This window comes from Bos javanicus, chromosome 3, assembly GCF_032452875.1.
Source record: "Bos javanicus breed banteng chromosome 3, ARS-OSU_banteng_1.0, whole genome shotgun sequence".
Classification (NCBI taxonomy): domain Eukaryota; kingdom Metazoa; phylum Chordata; class Mammalia; order Artiodactyla; family Bovidae; genus Bos; species Bos javanicus.
In genome coordinates, this window is record NC_083870.1 from 10,868,159 (window position 1) to 10,887,843 (window position 19,685).

At 37.6% G+C, this 19,685-nt stretch overlaps 1 protein-coding gene across 1 annotated transcript in view; it reads left to right on the forward strand.

The window, feature by feature from the left end:
* The window catches only part of LOC133238774 (gamma-interferon-inducible protein 16-like), a 46,419-nt gene extending 28,145 nt beyond the window's left edge, over nucleotides 1-18,274 (forward strand). Inside the window, exons 6-9 of the mRNA XM_061402248.1 lie at nucleotides 138-332; nucleotides 6,379-6,795; nucleotides 8,396-8,587; nucleotides 15,736-18,274. Coding sequence (XP_061258232.1) covers nucleotides 138-332; nucleotides 6,379-6,795; nucleotides 8,396-8,587; nucleotides 15,736-15,774 — 843 coding nt within the window. The 3' untranslated portion in view covers nucleotides 15,775-18,274. The remainder of the gene's footprint in view (nucleotides 1-137; nucleotides 333-6,378; nucleotides 6,796-8,395; nucleotides 8,588-15,735) is intronic.
* The last annotated feature ends 1,411 nt before the right edge of the window (nucleotides 18,275-19,685 follow it).

Genomic DNA, 19,685 nt, shown 5'->3' on the forward strand with positions numbered 1-19,685 from the left:
ATTTGTTATTCCAGAGAAAATTGGCAGAGTGTGGATACTGTGGTGTCTGTGACAGAGAAAGACAGACAGATACAGAGAAAGATGGAGGGTAAGAGAGAAACGTTATTGTTCATATGATATTGAAAATCATTAACCAGAAAGAAGAAAATGCACATCTTTCAGTTGGAAAAATAGAAGACATGACCACTAGAACTGCTGACCCCAGGATGAAACTATCCCTGGAGCAGAGTCAGGTTCTGGGAATTCCAGCATGCAGCACAATCCCAATTGAGAATTACCTCCAGACTCCTCAGAAGCTGCCACCAACTACATCCAGCAGTTCCTCAACTAAGGTACCAGATTCTCATTTTCAGTATTTCCCTCTTCCTACAATATAATGACAGGGACCAATAGAACTATAAAAGAACTTCTCGCTAATCCCTTACAGTATCCAATTCTTTATTAATTAGGTCACACATGTTGTTACTGAGTGTGTACTTTGAGATCCTACTGGCATTCAAATTCTGACTCTCACTATGCTGTGCTTTGCTTTAGGATAATCTATGGCCGAGTGTGCACCTAAATCATTCCTCTTCAGTAGTGGGTATAATTAGTAATTTGTTTAATTTTATTTTTGTGTTTCCTTCAATACTATGAAAGAGAGAAAGTTTCCTTATAGTTTTCTCACTATGAAAGAGAGAATTTAGGGTGCAATAGGGTAGAGAAACATAGAAACACAGCACTATTGTCTTTTTCTTTTGGAAATAATATCATCCATATTAGGATGCAGAAATTTAGGAAATGAAGATACATGGACAAAGATAATTAATGTTAACTGTCTGAAATCTCCCCTCTATCAAATGCTCTCTTTTGGTAAACAGACTTTCTGATTGTATCTTTTGTTATGTATATACAAAGAACATCAATTTGTTTCAGGTTGATCACATTACACATATTTTTCTATAATTCATTCTTTTTCTTTCATCTTGAAATTCTATTCAAGAAATGTAGATTTAAATTATTATTTTAACATAAAAGAGTAATTACATGATTATCTTATGAATTAAACAATAATCCTTTGCTATTTGACTTTAGGCTATTTCAGTATTCCACATACATACAATGAACGTAATAAGAACCTGTGTCCATCAGGTCTACTTTCATGACCCTGTGTATACAATATAATTTTTTTCTCAAGTCCTGTGTACTTCTTCTCAAGATTCTGCTCATATTACTAGTAAGAAATTTGTTGTTACTGGTTAACTTGTCCTGGGAATGAGCATTTGGATATGGGGAGAATTGGCCACAGTGATGAAAATGTTATCAGAGTTGAGCCCTGTGACCCACAGGTCATGGCTTATATGATTGTATGGGTCAGACCACAAGAAGCACTGCTGATCTGCAGAGGCAGCTGTCCTGTCTCCATGAACTGGTCCCTAGGGCTCTTATAGCCACCTTTGCCTTCATACCTCCTCTTACACATGAGTGGCCTCCCTTCCAATTCAAAATGATCTCCTAAAACTCAGAAATGGTGCAACCACTGGGTAGATAGGAGGTCATAGAAAAGCCCCTGGCACCTGACTTCTCTTTTGACATTCTTCTCCTTAGGTCCTGCCATTATTCTACCAGGAGTGTGTAGAGGAGGAAAAACAATTTGCCCTCTGCCCTTCTGAGGTCTTAGCTGAGATCCCTTTTTTAAAACAAAGATCGTTGTTATTCAGTTGCTCAGTCGTGTCTGAATCTTTGTGACCCCATGGATTGCAATACTTCAGGCCTTCCTGTCCCTCACCGTCTCCTAGAAGTTTGCCCAAGTTTTTGTCCATTGCATCAGTGATGCCATCCAGACGTCCAGCCATCTCATCCTCTGTTGTCCTCTTCTCATTCTGCCCTCAGCCTTTCCCAGCATCAGGGACTTTTCCAATGAGTTGGCTATTCACATCTGGTGACCAAAATACTGGAGGTTCAGCTTCAGCATCAGTCCTTCCAATAAGTGTTCAGGGTTGATTTCCTTTAAGATTGACTGGTTTGATCTCCTTGCTGTCCAAGGGACTCTCAAGAGTCTTCTCCAGCACCACAGTTCAAAGGTATCAATTCTTTGGCGCTCTGCCTTCTTTACGATCCAGCTCTCAAAAACATATGTGACTATTGGGAAGACCATAATCTTGACTGTATGGAACTTTGTCAGCAGAGTGATGTCTCTGCTGTTCAACACACTGTCTAGGTTTGTCATTGCTTTCTGCCAAGAAGCAATCATCTGATTTCATGGCTGCAGTCACCAACTGCAGTGATTTTAGAATCCAAGAAGAGGAAATCTGTCACTGCTTCCTCCTTTACCCCTTCTATTTGCCATGAAGTAACAGGGCCAGATGCCATGATCTTAGTTTTTTTTTTCTTTTTTAATATTTAGTTTTAAGGTGGCTTTTTCAATCTCTTTCATATTTATCAAGACGTTCTTTAGTTCCTCTTCACTTTCTGCCATTAGAGTGGTATCTTTGTTAAAACCGAGATTAACAAGAAAAAAAAAAAAAAAAAAAGCAGAAGTTCCCTAACAGGTTTATCTCATCTATACATAGAAGATACCCAGGAAAAATAAATAACTCCCTGAGGTGGCCTAAACCACAAACTTAAAATACCATCTTTAGTGAAAGACAGTAGAAAGAAAAGTGTGGAAGGTCAGTTATAAGAAAGTTACCAGGAAAATCAGGGTAAACAAGGGTAATGTTTGTTATGCAGGTTTAAGTCAGTTTCTAGTCTAGTGATAATATTCTCCCAAGGTTTAGAGTCCGCCTTCTCTTCCTGGTACACAGAAACAGACACGCTTAGAAATGGAAATTTAATTTATAAATACAAATTTCCCTTACAAAAAGGCATCTTCCTCTCTGGTTTTAGAGGTGTTTTGTAAAAATAATCAGTTTAAGATAATCTTGTACCAAGGAAACATATTTTGGGGTGGTTGATTTTGTTACTCTTCAAAATGTCCTTTATCCAGGACATTTCCACATTCAGAAAATTCATGAGATTCTTCCAATGACTGTTTTATTAATACTTTTTCAACATAACACTGCTTTCCTGAAGAAGGACTAATTTTGGTCTTTAAATTGTCATATCTACTGGGGTGTATAGGAGGTAGTGTTCAAAATCATTCCAAAGAAAAAGAAATGCAAGAAAACAAAGTGGTTGCCTGAGGAGGCTTTACAACTAGCTGAGGGAAGAAGAGAAGTGAAAGACAAGGGAGAATGGGAAAGATATACCCAACTGGTTGAAGAGTTCTGGAGAATAGCAAGGAGAGATAAGAAAGCCTTTTAAAATGAATAATGCAAAGAAATAGTGGAAAACAATGGAATGGGAGAAACTAGGGATCTCCTCAAGAAAATTCAAGATATCAAGGAAATATTTCATGCAAGAATGGGCACAATAAAGGACAGGAAGGATAAGGACCTAACAGAAGCAGAAGAGATTAAGAAGAGGTAGTAAGAATACACAGAAGAACTACACAAGAAAGATCTTAATGACCCAGATAACCATGATGGTATGGTCATTCACCTAGAGCCAGACATCCTGAAATATGAAGTCAATTGGGCCTTAGGAAGCATACTACAAACAAAGCTAGTAGAGGTGACAGAATTCCAGCTAAGCTATTTAAAATCCTAAAAGATGATGCTGTTAAAGTGCTGCACTCAATATGTTAGCAAATTTGGAAAACATAGCAGTGGCCACAGGGCTGGAAAAGTTGTTTTCATCCCAATTCCAAAGAAGGGCAATTCCAAAGAATGTTCAAACTACCATACAATTGCAGTCACTTCACATGTTAGCACAGTTATGCTCCAAATCCTTCAAGCTAGGTTTCAACTGTACATGAACTTAGAAATTCTAGATGTAGAAGCTGGGTTTCAAAGAGGCAGAGGAACCAGAGATCAAATTGTCAACATTCTTTGTATCATGGAAAAAGCAAGGGAATTCCAAAAAAAATATCTAATTCTGGTTCATTGACAACGCTAAAGATTTTGACTGGATCACAACAAACTGTGGAAAATTCTAAAGAGGTCGGAATACCATACCACTTTGCCTGTCTCCTGAGAAACCTGTATGTAGGTCCAGAAGCAACGGTTTTTATAGAACTGGACATGAAACAACTAATGGGTTCAAAGTTGGGAAAAGAGTATAACAAGACTGTATCCTGTCACCCTGCTTATTAACTTCTGTGCAGAGTGCATCATGCTAAATGCCAGGCTGGTTGAAGCACAAGCTGGAATTAAAATTGCCCAGAACAATATCAACAGCCTCAGATGTGCAGATGATACCACTCTAATGGCAGAAATTGAAGAGGAAAGATCCTCTTGATGAGGGTGAAAGAGGAGAGTGAAAAATCTGGCTTAAAACTCAACATTCATAAAACTAAGATCACGGCATCCAATCCCATCACTTCATGGGAAATAGAAGGGGAAAAAAATAGAAGAAATGACAGAATTTATTTTCTCGGGCTCTAAAACCACTGTGGATGGTGACTGCTACCATGAAATACACTTGTTCACTGGAAGGAAAGCTATGAGAAACCCAGACACTGAATTAAGAAGCAGAGACATCACTTTGCTGCCAAAGATCAAAGCTATAATTTTTCCAGTAGTCATGTATGGATATGAGAGTTGGATCATAAAGCAGGCTGAGTGCCAAAGAATTGATGCTTTTGAATTGTGGTGCTAGAGATCTTCAGAGTCCCTTGGACAGGAAGAAGATCAAACCAGTCAATCCTAAAGAAAATCAACCCTGAATATTCACTGGAAGGACTGTTGCTGAAGCAGAAGCTCCAATATTTTGACCATTTGGTGCAAAGAGCTGACCCATTGGAAAAGACTCTGATGCTGGGAAAGATTGAAGGCAAAGGATAAGGTGGTGGCTGAGGAAGAGATGGTTAGATAACATCACCAACTCAGTGGACATCAGTTCAGTCACTCAGTCATGTCCGACTCTTTGTGACCCCATGAATCGCAGCATGCCAGGCCTGCATTTGAGCAAACTCCAGGAGGTAATGAAGGACAGAGGAGCCTGGATGCTGCAGTCCACTGGGTTGCAAAGAGTCGAACGTGACTTAGTGCCTAAATACCAACAGGGATGACATCAGTGGATTCTAACTGGAGCCATTCTCTACTCTCAGTGCTACTGATGCAGAAAACTCAACTTCTCTGTTCACCTGTGCTGAACCAAATCTCAGAGACAGAATTTTGGGTGACGTAGAAAAAGATAGCTTTATTGCTTTGCCAGGCAAAGGGGGACACAGTGGGCTAATGCCCTCAAACCCATATGTCTCAACTTGAGGAAGACAGTGACAAGTTTTATAGTAAAAGAAGGCATGATAAGCTCATGGACATTCCTCTAATGGGTTGGTGATGAGCTAAGTAGGAGTCAGCACCAACAACCTTCAAGTCCAGCTGGTCTGGGATCTACATGCTTGTAGGCAGCATATCATTGTTAATCATTAATTAACTTCTCCCATCTGGAGGAGGATTCAGTGTCTTCAAAATAGATTAAAGATATTTTTGTTTGTATCCTTTGATGGGGAAACAGGATCTTGCCCCAAGGCTACTCTTGACTCTTTCTTCTTGGTCTCCCATTCACTTCCTTCCTCAATTAACAGTTGTTTGAACTCAGGGAAGGTCATGGAGGTTGAATGAAGGCTGCTTCCTATAGTCAAAGAAATGGGGGACACAAAAGCCTTGTGCCCAGGAGCCCCTCAAGGCCTGCATAGTATCACTATTTCATCATTGAAATGAAGTTGCTCAGTCGTGTCCAACTCTTTGCGACCCCATGGACTGTAGCCTATCAGGCTCCTCCGTCCATGGGATTTTCCAGGCAAGAGTGCTGGAGTGGATTGCCATTTCCTTCTCTAGAGGATCTTCCCGACCCAGGAATCGAACCCGGGTCTCCCGCATTGCAGGCAGATGCTTTACCGTCTGAGCCTTTGTATCTTAATTCGTGCACTAAAATAAGTTAATGGGATAATTTAAGACGATTTTTTTCATTCTTATCTCTACTAGGAATCACTACACAGCAACATTGCTACTGTCTACTGCCTCTGTACTCTACATAGCTTTTCTTGGGGAAAAAAATACTTTTTCTTTTGAGCTAACACTTTTTAAAGAAAAATATTCTTCCTACCACACTCATAAAACAATGGAAAAAAAAAAAAAAGAGAGAAATCACCAATTAAATCTTCTCCATTATTCCATTCGTTTATTTATACCATGTTAGTGACCTTTGTCTTTTTTTTTTTTTTTCCTCAAGCTCTACCTGATTATGTTCTTTATTGAGGTTCAACATTAAGCCATAGATGGTTTTCATTAGGGAATGAAACTGCATTCCTTTTCTTAATTGTGCCTGTTTTTGGTGTGTACTTCTAAGTAGAAACCAAGATTGAAGTCTGTACCTAAAGAAGCTTCCAGAGAGGAGGGCTTCCAGAGGGGTCCCAAAGAAGTGATGGTGCTGAAGGCAACGGAACCATTTACATATGATGTCATAGGAGGCAAGAGGATGTTTCATGCCACAGTGGCTACTGAAAGTCAGTTCTTCCAAGTGAAGATTTTTAATGTTGCCCTGAAGGAGAAGTTCATCCCCAATAAAGCCATTGCCATATCAGATTATATTGGCCGCAATGGGTTCCTGGAAGTGTTCAATGTCATATCTGTGTCTGATGTTAAGCCTGACCGAAAGATGGAGATCTCTAAAAGCCTAATTCAAAAGGCAAAGGCAACTCCTAAAATCAGTCATCTTTATCTGCAAGACCTAGGAACATTTGTGAATGGGGTTTTTGTGGTGCATAAGGTAAGTCCACATCATTGTTTTGCAATATTTCTTTTGCAATCCCAGAATTCAAGTCTTAACTGCCAAATGAGTATAGTTAACTTCATAAATATAGGAACTCAAAGCCCTTCTGACCAGGGATAGTTGGGTGCAGTCTTTCACTTCAGAATATAGGGCTGATAATTTCCTAACATTCTTCTTGCCATAACAACATGCAAGTTTTTAAGAAAGTGATTCACCAGAAATCATAGTATTTTATGAGCTGTACTAATCCATTCACAGCCACCCTGTGCAGAATTTATATTTATATTTATCTATTAACATATTATTAACATGTTAACACAGAGAGAGCACTCCTTTCAGTGACAGTTTAAGTTAATTTGTGAATAAAGAATTGTTCTTTCAAGCTTGGATTTCAACTGTGACAAACAAGATGAGAAATCAATAGACTGCTTTGCCCTATAATCTGCTCTTATCAACAATTAGCTAAGATTCTGATCATCTGAACTGTACAGTATTCTCACATCTTCACATTCTTTCATCAAAAAACTGTTGAGCCAAAAATTTTAGCATTAAGATGAGAAATATGGATATTGAAAAAATGTGAGAAACCAAGTCATTTCATTTTTAAATTTATTATATGGACAATAAAAGGTAGAATTTAGGTGAATTCTTAGAATCAGAGTAGGTATTTTAGTCCCAACACTTCATAGAAATACTAAACTTAGCTGACCTAACTTTTATGTGAAGTATGTTTCATATTCCATTATATATGTCTTCTAGGGTGGCTTTTTACTTATACCCTGTTTTTTGTGCACTCTATTATAAAGAATGTGCATACATGAGCATTAGCAGAATTGATGAGTAAAGTGAGTGACATAGAAACTAGAACAATGGAACGAGATGATCTAGAGTCAAGATTTGGGCAGATTAGGGAAGAATGAATAGATACAGAAGATAGAGGAAAGAATTACATATTGAAATAACAATCAACTGAAGGAGGAGTTTTAGCAATCTTTTTTAGACTCATCATAAGACAGGAATAGCCTTTCTTCTCTGTTCTTCGTCGTGAAGTCGCTCAGTCGTGTCCAATTCTTTGCGACCCCCATGAACTGTAGCCTATCAGTCTCCTCTGTCCATGGGATTTTCCAGGCAAGAGTGCTGGAGTGGATTGCTATTTCCTTCTCCAGGGGATCTTCCTGACCCAGGAATCGAACCCGGGTCTCCCGCATTGCAGGCAGACGCTTTACCGTCTGAGCCACCAGGGAAGCCAGGGAAATCCAAAAAAGCCTCTGATGCTTATCAGACCACATCACATCTAAGTTCCTTAAGAAATCTCAGCTATTCTTAGATGGAAGCAGCAAAAATTAGGGAAGTAATCCCTTTTTCTAGAATGACCCAGCATACAAACACCTAAAGGAAGAAAAGATAGAGAATTTATATGGGAGGATAAACTGAACAAGATATCTTACACTGTTTGATACCTGTAATACTAGACCTCCAGCTAGTATTAACTGTTCTGAGAGAAAAGTTTCCACTAACACTCTCGATTTTTCAAAGTTTTCAAAGCGGAAATTCCTGATCCAGTTCTCAAAAGATGAATGCTAATTTTCTTTTGCAGAAATCGGTATATAATGAATTCATATATTATGAAATAAAAGATGATACAGGAGTGATGGAAGTCGTGGTTTATGGACAGCGACTAACCAGTGTCAACTGTGACGAGGGTGACAGACTTACACTCGTGTGCTTTGAATTGGGAGAAAGTGGGCATAAGAGGCAGCTGAGATCTGTAATTCATAGTTTCATCAAGGTGAGATCTTCTGGTGGGTCATCATTGTTCCAAAGTAGAAGTCTTTAAGAAAACTATACTGCTGCTATTACACAGAGAGTCTAGCAGGTGAAATAACTAACCCTTGTCATTTAGTGTGTATGAAGTTCCTTTTCTTCATTCTTATTTTTAAGGATATTTTAAAATGTAGGTTAGTTTAAAGTGTACAGCAAAGGGATTCAGTTACATACACACACACATATATTTATATATTGTATTCACACACACACACACACACACACACACATATATATATTCATTTTAGATTCTTTTCCATTAGAGGTTATTATACAAAATCAAGTATAATTCTCTGAGCTATACAGTAGGTCCTTGTTGTTTACCTATTTTATATATTGTAATGTGTATATGTTAATCCCAAACTCCTAATTTATTTTCCCTCCCCCCACCACTATCCCCTTTGGTAACCATAAATTTTTTTCTGTGTCTGTCAGTCTTTTCCTGTTTGGTAAGTTCATTTGTATCTTTCTATTTTTTTTATTTTTTAGAATTCACATGTAAGTGATATCATATGATATTTGTCCTTTGTCTGACTTACTCCACTCACTATGACAATCACTAGGTTCATCCATGTTATTTTATTCTTTTTATGGCTAAGTAGCATTCCATTGTTACCCTATTCATTCATCTGTCAATGGGAGTATAGGTTACTTTCATGTCTTGGTATTGTAAATAGTGCTGCTATGAACATTGGGCTACATGTGTCTCTTCAAATTAGTTTTCTCCAGATATTTGCCCAGGAGTGTGATTGTAGGTAACTCTATTTTTAGTTTTTTTAAGGAACCTCCATACTGTTCTCCAGAGTGGATGCACCAATTTATGTTCACTCCAACAGTGTAAGAGGGTTTCTTTTTCTCCACATCCTCTCCAGCATTTGTTACAGACTTTTTAGTGATTGCCATTCTGACTGGTGTGAGGTGACAGTCATTGTATTTTTGGTTTTCATTTCTCCAATGGTAAACAATATTGAGCATTTTTTCATGAGTCTGTTTTCCGTCTATATGTCTTCTTTAGAGAAATGCCTATTTAGTCCTCTGCCCATGTCTTGATTGGGTTTGTTTTTTGATATTAAGCTGTATGAGCTGTTTCTATATTTTGTAAATTAATCCCTGTTGTTAGCATCCATTGCAAACACTTTCTCCCAGTCTGTGGGTTGTCTTTTTGTTTTATTTATGGTTTCCTTTGCTATGCAAAATCTTTTAAATTTAATTAGGTCTCATTTGGTTATTTTTGTTTTTTTTCCCATTACTCTTGGGGACTGATCCAAAAAATATTGCTTCAACTTACTTCAAAGACCGTTCTGCCTATATTTCTGATAGGAGTTTTAGTGTATCCAGACTTACATTTAAGTCCTTAATCCATCCTGAGCTTAATTTTTAATGGTGTTAGAGAATGTTCTGGTTTGATTCTTTTAGACATACCTATCAAGTTTTCCCATCACCACTTACTGAAGAAACTATCTTTTCTCCATTGTATTTTTTTGCCTTGTTTGTCATCAATTAATTGGCCATAGATGTGTAGGCTTCTTTCTGGGCTTTCTAGCCTGTGCCATTGATCTATATGCCTTTTTTTTCTGTGTGTGGCAGTACCATACTATTCTGATGACTATAGCTTTGTAGTATTGTCTGTAGTCAGGGAGCATGATTTGTCCAGCTCCATTTTTATTTCTCAAGATCATTTTGGCTATTTGTGGTTTTTTGTGGTTTTATGCAAATTACAAACTTTTTGGAGTTCTATAAAAAATGCTACTGGTAATTTGATAGGGATTGCATTAAATCTATACATTGCCTTAGGTAATATAGTCATTTGAACAATATTGATTCTTCTAATCCAAGAACATGGTATATCTTTCCATCTGTTTGTGTCATCTTCAGTTTCTTTCATTAACATCTATTAATTTTCATTTAAGGATATTTTAAATCATATTAAAGAGAGAAACTTCAGAAAGTCTATCAAAAGCTATATCTAAGCTAAATATTATAAAGTTGTTTGAATTTTCAGATCAGGTGGATTAATTATTAAATTTTGACTTTTTAAGGCAAATTTATTTTGAATCCTGGTTATACAATTTGCTAGTTGACTAATAACTTAAATGCTAGAAACTTCTGATTCATCATCTATAAAATGGAGGAAATATCTTTTATGTCAGAGGATAGTTACTTGCCCATTTCAGATCTGTTAATAAATGATCAAGGATGCCTCTGAGCCTTTCAGAACACAAAGTTACCTGCCTTTGGTGAGATACACATGCTGGTCAACAACAGAGGTTATTGGTCCTACAGGACAAATTCCATGGTTTTTGTCAAACTCACACATTCATTCAAATCTTTGAATACTAACAAAGGCTACTATGGGCATACTTTGCTTTATTATACTTCAGTTTCTTGTGCTTCATAGATTTTTGCTTTTTCTTCGGTTTATTGTACAAATAAAGGATTTATAGCAATCCTATGTAGAGCAAATCTCCTGGAGTTGTTTTTCCAAAACATTTTTCACTTTGAGTGTCTGTGTCATATTTGGCAATTTTCCCAATATTTCAAGCTTTTTCTTGAATTCTTGTATTTGTCATTTTGATCTGGGGTTAGTGATCTTTGATGTTACTATTGAAATCATTTTGGAGTGCCATGAACTGCACACTTGTATGAGACGGGGAATTTCTTTGATAAATGTTATGTGTGTTCTGACTGCTCCACTGATGGACAGTTCCCCCATCTCTCTCCCTCTCCTTGGTCTCCCAATTCCCTAAGGAAAAACAATGTTGAAATTGGGCCATTTAATTACTCTATAGAAGCTGCTAAGTGTTCAAGTTAAAGGAAGTGTTATACATGTCTCACATTAAATCAAAAACTAGAAATGATTAAGCTCAGTGAGAAAGGAAAAAAAAAGCTGTCAAAAGTTAGGCTTCTTGTAACAAATAGACAAGTTGTGAATGCAAAAATTTTTTTAAAGAAATTAAAAATGTTATGCCAGTGAACCTATGAATGATAAGACAACAAAACAACCTTACTGTTGACATGGAAAATTTTTGTGGTCTGGATGGAAATCATTCTTAGGGAAAAGCCCTAACATTTAAATACCATGAAGGCTGAGAGACATGAGAAATCTGCAGAAGGAAAGTTTGGAGCTAGCAGAAATTGATTCATTAGGTTTAAGGAAAGAAGCCATCTCTAACATAAATGTACAAGATGAAGCAGCAAGTGTTGCGTCTATAGAAGCTGCAGCAAGTTATCCAGAAGACCTAGCAGAGATGATTGATAATGATTGCTACACTCCACAACAGATTTTCAATGAAGATGAATCAGCCTTATATTGTAAGAAGGTATCATCTAGGATTTTCACAGATAGAGAAGAGAAGTTAGTGCCTGGCTTAAAAGCTTCAAAGGACAGACTGACTCTACTGTTATGGGCTCATGGAGCTGGTGACTAAGTTGAAGCCAATGCTCACTGACCATTCTGAAAATCTTAGGGTCCTTAAGAATGCTAAGTCTTTTCTGCTTTTGCTCTTATAAATGGCACAATAAAGCCTGGATGACAGTACATCTGTTTACAACATGTTTTACTGAATATTTTAAGTCCACTGCTGAGACCTACTGTTTAGAAAAAGAAAAAAAAAAAAGATTCCTTTTTAAAATATTACTGCTCATTGACAATGCACCTGATCACCCAAGATGTCCTATGGAGATATAGGAAGAAATTAATGTTGTTATCATGCTAACATAACATCCATTCTGCATCCCATGGATTATGATTTAAGAAATACATTTCACCAGGCTATAACTGCAGTAGATATGATTCTTCTGATGGATCTAGGCAAAGTCAAATAAAAACCTTTTGGAAAGGATTCAGCATTCTAGATGTCATTAAGAACATTCATATTTCATGGGAAGAGATCAAAATACCAAGATGAATAAGCATTTGAAGGAAATTAATTCCATCCCTCATGGATGATTTTGAAAGGTTCATGACTTCAGTGAAGGAAGTAATGGCAGATGTGGTAGAAAATGAACTAGAATTAGAAGTGGAGCAAGAAGATGTTACTGAATTGCTGGACTTTGATGATAACTTTTGGAGAAGGAAATGGCAACCCACTCCAGTGTTCTTGCCTGGAGAATCCCATGGACGGAGAAGCCTGGTAGGCTGCAGTCCATGGGGTTGCACAGAGTTGGACACGACTGAAGCGACTTGGTGGCGGGGGATGATAACTTTAATAGATGTGGTGTTGCTTCTTGTTGTTCTTGTTCAGTCATTAAGTCATGCCAAATTCTTTGTGACCCAGTGGACTGCAGCACACCAGGCCTCATTCTCCTTCTCCCAGAGTTTCCTCAAATTCATATCCATTGACTTGGTTATGCTATCTAACCATCTCTGGGTGAACAAATAAAAGAGCTTCTTGAAATGTCATCTACTCCTGAGGATGATGCTGTGAATATTGTTGAAACAACAAAGGATCTAGAATGTTATACAAACTTAATTGATAAAACAGTGCCAGGGTTTGAGAAGTTTGGCTCTAATTTTGGAAAAAAGTTATACTATGGCTATTGTTGGTGAGAAAAGAAAATTTCTTCTACGCTTCTAAGTTCTTTAGACTGGTATAAGAATTAAAATGAGATAGATTAACAAGAGAAATGCAAACAAAAGTTTAATAACATGTGTACATGGAGAGGACACATGTCATACTTGCTTGCTCCCTGGAAGAAAAGTTACGACAACCTAGACAGCATATAAAAAAATGGAGACGTTACTTTGCCAGCAAAGGTCTGTATAGTCAAAGCTATGATTTTTCCAATAATCGTGTATGGATGTGAGAGTTGGACCATAAAGAAAGTTGAGTGCCAAAGAATTGACGTCTTTGAACTGTGGTTTGGAGAACACTCTTGAGAGTCCCTTGGACAGCAAGAGATCAAACCAGATAATCCTAAAGGAAATCAGTCCTGAATTGGAAGGACTGATGCTGAAGCTGAAGCTCCAATACTTTGGCCACCTGATATGAAGAACTGACCCTGATGCTGGGAAAGATGGGAGGCAGGAGGGGAAGGTTATGACAGAGGATTATATAGTTGGATGGCATCACCGACTCGATGGACATGAGTTTGAGAAATCTCCAGCAGTTGGTGATGGACAGGGAAGCCTGCGTTGCAGTCCTTGGGTTCACAGAGAGTCAGATGCAACCGAGCAACTGAACTGACTGATTCATGAGAGACCCAGAAAAAATGAATAGCTCACCAAAATGGCTGAAACCCTCAATTTAAATATGTTTTCAGTTAAATACCATAGCAGTTAATGATAAAAGAGAATGTCAGGGGTAGTTGTTTGAGACCTCCACTGGGGAGAAAGGCAATTCACATGGAGATGGAAAAACAAATGTTATAGCAAACAAATGTTTGCTGGACATCCAGAGAAGATGGGACAGAGAGTGAACTCTACTCTATGGGCCCTGCAAAGTTTCCTCTACCACACTTAGCCCATATTCTTTGCAGATACCTCTTATGAGACCTTTATTCTGGGAACAGCCTCTTTAACTAAATTCTTTAGGTAGCTAAGTTCAGTTTAGTTCAGTCACTCAGTCATGTCTGACTCTTTGAGACCCCATGGACTGCAGCACGCCAGGCCTCCCTGTCCATCGCCAACTCCCAGAGTTTACACAAACTCATGTCCATTGAGTCAGTGATGCCATCCAATCATCTCATCCTCTGTCATTCCATTCTCCTCCTGCCTTCAATCTTTCCCAGCATCAGGGTCTTTTCAAATGAGTCAGTTCTTCACATCAGGTGGCCAAAGTATTGGAGCTTCAGCTTCAACATCAGTCCTTCCAGTGAATATTCAGGACTGATTTCCTTTAGGATGGACTGATTGGATCTCCTTGCAGTCCAAGGGACTCTCAAGAGTCTTCTCCAACACCACAGTTCAAAAGCATCAATTCTTTGGTGCTCAGCTTTCATTATAGTCTGACTCTCACATCCATATATGACTACTGGAAAAACCGTATCTTTGAATACACAGACTTTTGTTAACAAAGTAATGTCCCTGCTTTTAAATATGCTTTCTAGGTTGGTCATAACTTTCCTTCCCAGGAGCAAGCATCTTTTAGGTACTAAAGGGGATGTGAAAAGAAAGATTTCCAGAGGCTTCTGTTTCTTAAAAAATAATCAATATAAGTTAATCCTCATGCCTGAAAGACATCTTTTGGGGGTGATAAATTTCCTCTACACTATCAAACAGCATTGCATACTACAGACAGATTTTCCTTGAAAGGAAATGTCAATCATTCCAACAAAATCCATCATTGTCTTATTTAAGAAATTGCCACCACTAACCCAAGCTTCAGCAAACATCAGCTTCATCAGTTGGCAGCCGTCAATATCCAGGCAAGATCCTCCTCCAGAAAAAAAAAAAAAAGAAAAAAAATATTATGACTCACTGAAAATTCAGATGACAGTTAATGTTTTTTAGTAATAAAGTATTTTTTGATTCAGTTATGTACATTGATGCTCTTGCACAGTTAATAGACTGCAGTATAGTATTGTATAAACATAACTTTTATATGTACTGGGAAAGCAAAAAAAAAAAAAATGTGTCATTTTATTGCAATATTCTCCTTGTCACAGTGGTCTGGAACTGAACCCATATTATCTCTGAGGTGTGCCTGTACTGGAATGCAAACAGATCAGATACAAAGGCTGACATATCCAAGCACTCAGAAATGCACATCCTCTTTAGTCTTGCCAGTTCTTAGGCTCTCAATGAGACATCCCAATCTTTCCTTCACAGCATGGCACCAGGAATACCTTTTGCCCATTCCTTCCACCTTTCCTCCCAGTAAGAACTTTCCCTTCAACTCTTGGCCTTGAGTATAATTCCTTCTTCTTTTCTCTTGTTCTCCAAAACTCCTGCCTGTCCACATGCACTTATGCTGGGTATGAGTGCCTATCTCATTTGAGGGTTCCAACAAAGAACTAGGGGTGGTGGCTCAAAAGATGGGAATTCACTAAATAAGCTAGGTGAGTCGGAGAAGGGCCTCTTAGGTGGGAAGAGGAAAAGGGAAGTGACAGTGTGAATGAAGGGAGAAATGTATAATCAGGTTCATCTCATTGTTTATCTTTTTCTTCTTCAAGGTCACCAAGGTCAAGCAAAGAACAACCACACAATCCTGATTCATATATGGAAACCTGCTCAGAGCTGTTCTTCTAAAAACCTGGATGTCATTAATATTGATGTTTATGGAACTAAGATACAATTAAAGGAAAAATGTATATATAGACACACACATATAGTGTACTTTATTAGCCGTTACTTCTTAGGAATGAAAAGCTTTTCATTTTTTTTATACTTTTCTGTAACATCTCAATGTCCCATTTTGCATCTATAACTTTTATAACTTGGAAAAAATAATAAATATTATATTTTTCTTTTCTGAAGGTGTGTATCCCTAGGAGTTGATTTGCTGCTTAAAAGGAAATAGTCATCTGTGTCCTGAAAATCAGATAGAGACACCTAAGCCTCAAGCAATATTTGAATTTATACTTTGGGTGTGATCTTTACAGGATATAACTCTGGTCAAGAATGAACAGGCTGAGCAAGCTGTGCTCAAAGAACCCAGGAGGAAGGCAGACAAACTGAAATTCCATCTGTCCTTCAATTGCCAACCCCCATCCCAGGGTGGAGTTGCTTTAGTCTAAAACAATGTTTTCTTTTCAGAATTGATCTCCTGGAGGGGCCATAATTGGGTAATTTGTGTACCAAATAAGGCAGCTTTTGGCTATTTGCCTGAAGTCACTAGTACATTTTGAAAGTAACTGTAGCCCCTCTGATGTGAAATAACTGGTTCCACTTATTTATTCAGGTACCAACAGCTCAGTAGTTCTCCAGTTATACTTCATGGTCCGCACATGTGTGGATCCTATGAAAAAGTTGCTCCAGGCAAAGACCTGGATTAGGCAAACACTGAAGAATAATTAATTTACAGAACAGTGACTTCCCTGGTGGCTCAGAGGGTAAGCATCTGCCTACAATGTGGGAGACCTGGGGTTCAATCTCTGGGTTGGGAAGATCTCCTGGAGAAGGAAATGGCAACCCACTCCAGTATTCTTGCCTGGAAAATCCCATAGATGGGGGAGCCTAGTAGGCTACAGTCCATGGGGTCGCAGAGTCAGACACGACTGAGTGACTTCACTTTCACAGTGGCAGAAAGTAACTAACACTGATTTAACAGTGTGTTCTTTCACATTTATTTTTTTGAAGTACAGTTGATTTATAATGTTAATTTCTGCTGTTCAGCACACTGATTCAGTTATACATAATATATAAATAATGTATTCTTTTTTGTATTATTTAATAAACCACTATGGTTTATTACAGGATATTGAGTATAGTTTTCTTAGAGTGTTATTTGTTGATCCCACATTTGGTACTTGATATTTTGCAATTACTTTGTATCACTTAATCTTATACCAGCTCTAGAGGGTTGATAGGATTCTTTTTTTTTTTTTTTAACTTTTCTAATAAGAAAAATAAGAGACAGAATGGCAAGATCATGTTTTTATTGATTAGAACAGTTCCATCGTAAAAATAATTTCCCCCATGCCACTTAATTGTTGATGCTTTCTCTAATCCAAGCTCCTGGAAACCACTGATATAGTTTTTTATTTTTATTTTTAGTTATTTTATAATAGGAGGGAAATTGCTTTCAATGCTGTGCTGGATTCTGTGTACAACAACTCGAGTCAGTAATAATTATACATAGCCCCTTCCCTCATCCCAACTGTCTAGGTCATCAAGGAGCACCATCTGGGCTCCTTGTATTATACAGCAGCTTCCCACAGCTATCTATTTTACACTCAATACTGTATATATTTGATGCTACTTCCTCAATTCATTCCACCCGCTCCTTCTCCTGTTGTGTCCATAAGTCCATTCTCTGCTTCCGTGTCTCCATTCCTTCCCTGAAAGTAGGTTCATCAGTACTACTTTCCTAGATTTTGAAAACAAAAAACAAATACATATTAATGCATATGTAGGGAATCTAGAAAAGCTTAAAGTGAAAGTCGCTCAGTTCCGTCTAACTCTTTGTGACCCCATGGACTGTATAGTCCGTGGACTTCTCTAGCCCAGAATATTGGAGTGGGTAGCCTTTCCTTTCTCCAGGGGATCTTCCCAACCCAGAGACTGAGCCCAGGTCTCCTGCATTGCAGGCAGATTCTTTACCGGCTGAGCCACCAAGAAAGCCCAAGATTACTGGAGTGGGTAGCCTACCCCTTCCCCAGTGAATCTTCCCAACCCAGGAATTGAACCAGGGTCTCCTGCTTTGCAGGTGGATTCTTTACCAACTGAATTATCAGGGAAGGCCCTCTTAACTTAAACTTTCTCATTTTCCAAAGTTTCCTAAGATGGAATTTAAAATGAGTATAGCATTTTGAGTCTGGCTGTTTTTACTTTGTATAGTGTAGTTGTGTGTATTGGTTTTTTCCTTTTTATTGCTGTGTAGAATTTAACGTGTGGACTCACTGAAGTTTATCCACTCCCCAAGTGAGGAATGATTGGATTGTTGACACTTTCACATAGTTACAAATAAAACTGAGGCCAATACTCACATGCAGATTTTTGTGTGAACCTATGTTATCATTCAATGAATAAAACTTTTGGGGTGACATTGTTGGTTTATATGGTAAATGTATTTCAAGTATGTAAGAAACTGCCAAACTGTTTTCTAAGATGACTATAAATTTTTCATTCCCTGGAGCAATCTGTGGGAGTTTCAGCTGCTCTGCATCCACCTCAGAATTTAGCATTGTAGGTGAATGTTAATTTAAAAAAACAAACAAAACTGTCCAACTCTTTTGCAAAGCAGTGTACCATTTAATGTTCCTGCTACCATTGTATGACAGTCTTAACTTCCCCTTATCCTTATCTGTCACTGGTATGGTCAGTCTTTCAAAATTTTAGTCGTTCTAATTTCTGCATAGTGGTGTCTTACTGTAGTTCTAATTTGCATTTCTCTAAAGATAAATTAGTTTGAGCATCTTTTTATGTGTTTATTTGCCACCTGTGTATCTTTTTTTTTTTTTTTGCTCATCTTAAAAATTTAACTGTTTGTTCTCACAATACTGAGTTTTGGGAATCCTTTATAAATTACAGTTTTAGGATTCTCAGTAGCTATGTGGCTAGCAAATATTACCTCTCAATCTATGGCTTGTCTTTTCATGCTTTTAAGGTATCTTTTGAAAAGACATGTTTATTTTGATGAAGTTTAAATCAAAATTTTTCTTATGAAGATCTTTTAATACTTGGGGGGAATCAAAAGACGAATGTGACAGGAAAATTATATAAAATTCAAATTTCAATGACTACCATGCAGTTTTATTGGGACACAAACACGCTCATTCATCTATGGATTGTCTATGGCGGCTTTTGTAGCCAATGCAAAGTAAGCATCTGTAATATAGACTATCGGGGTCATATAGATGAAAACATTGGGTTGGCCATGAAGTTTGTTCAGGTTTTTCTGCATTACCCTACAGAAAAACCCAGAATAACTCTTTGGCCAACCCAATATGTACTATTGGATGTTTTACTGAAAAATTTTTCCAATCCTTCTTTTTGAACCTTAGTTATCTTGTAGAACAGTTAAACATGAGAAAATAAATTTTATATTAGCTTCATTTTTCAAATTATCAGTGAGACTGACAATCATTTCATGCTTTACACCTTTGATATTTTTGCTGTGAATTTGGTTATTTATAGTGTATATTAACTTGTATAGCTACAAATAGTACATATTTTCCATTAATTATTTTTTCATTCAATAGATATTGAATGTCTATAATATTCCTGAATATTTACATAGAGCAGAACCTTATCATTACCCCCAAACTAAACCTGGCTATGGGCTTCAATAAATGAGAAATACACTTTTATTGTGATAACATGTTGAAATTTTGGAATGGTTTATTTAGGAATTATCATATCCTGACTCATCTGGAGTTAGGAAGGAGCTCGTGTGCTGCTGCTCTCCAGTAACTCACAATCTGGTTGAAGAGGTTGTACATTTCAGGTATTCTTCAATTAA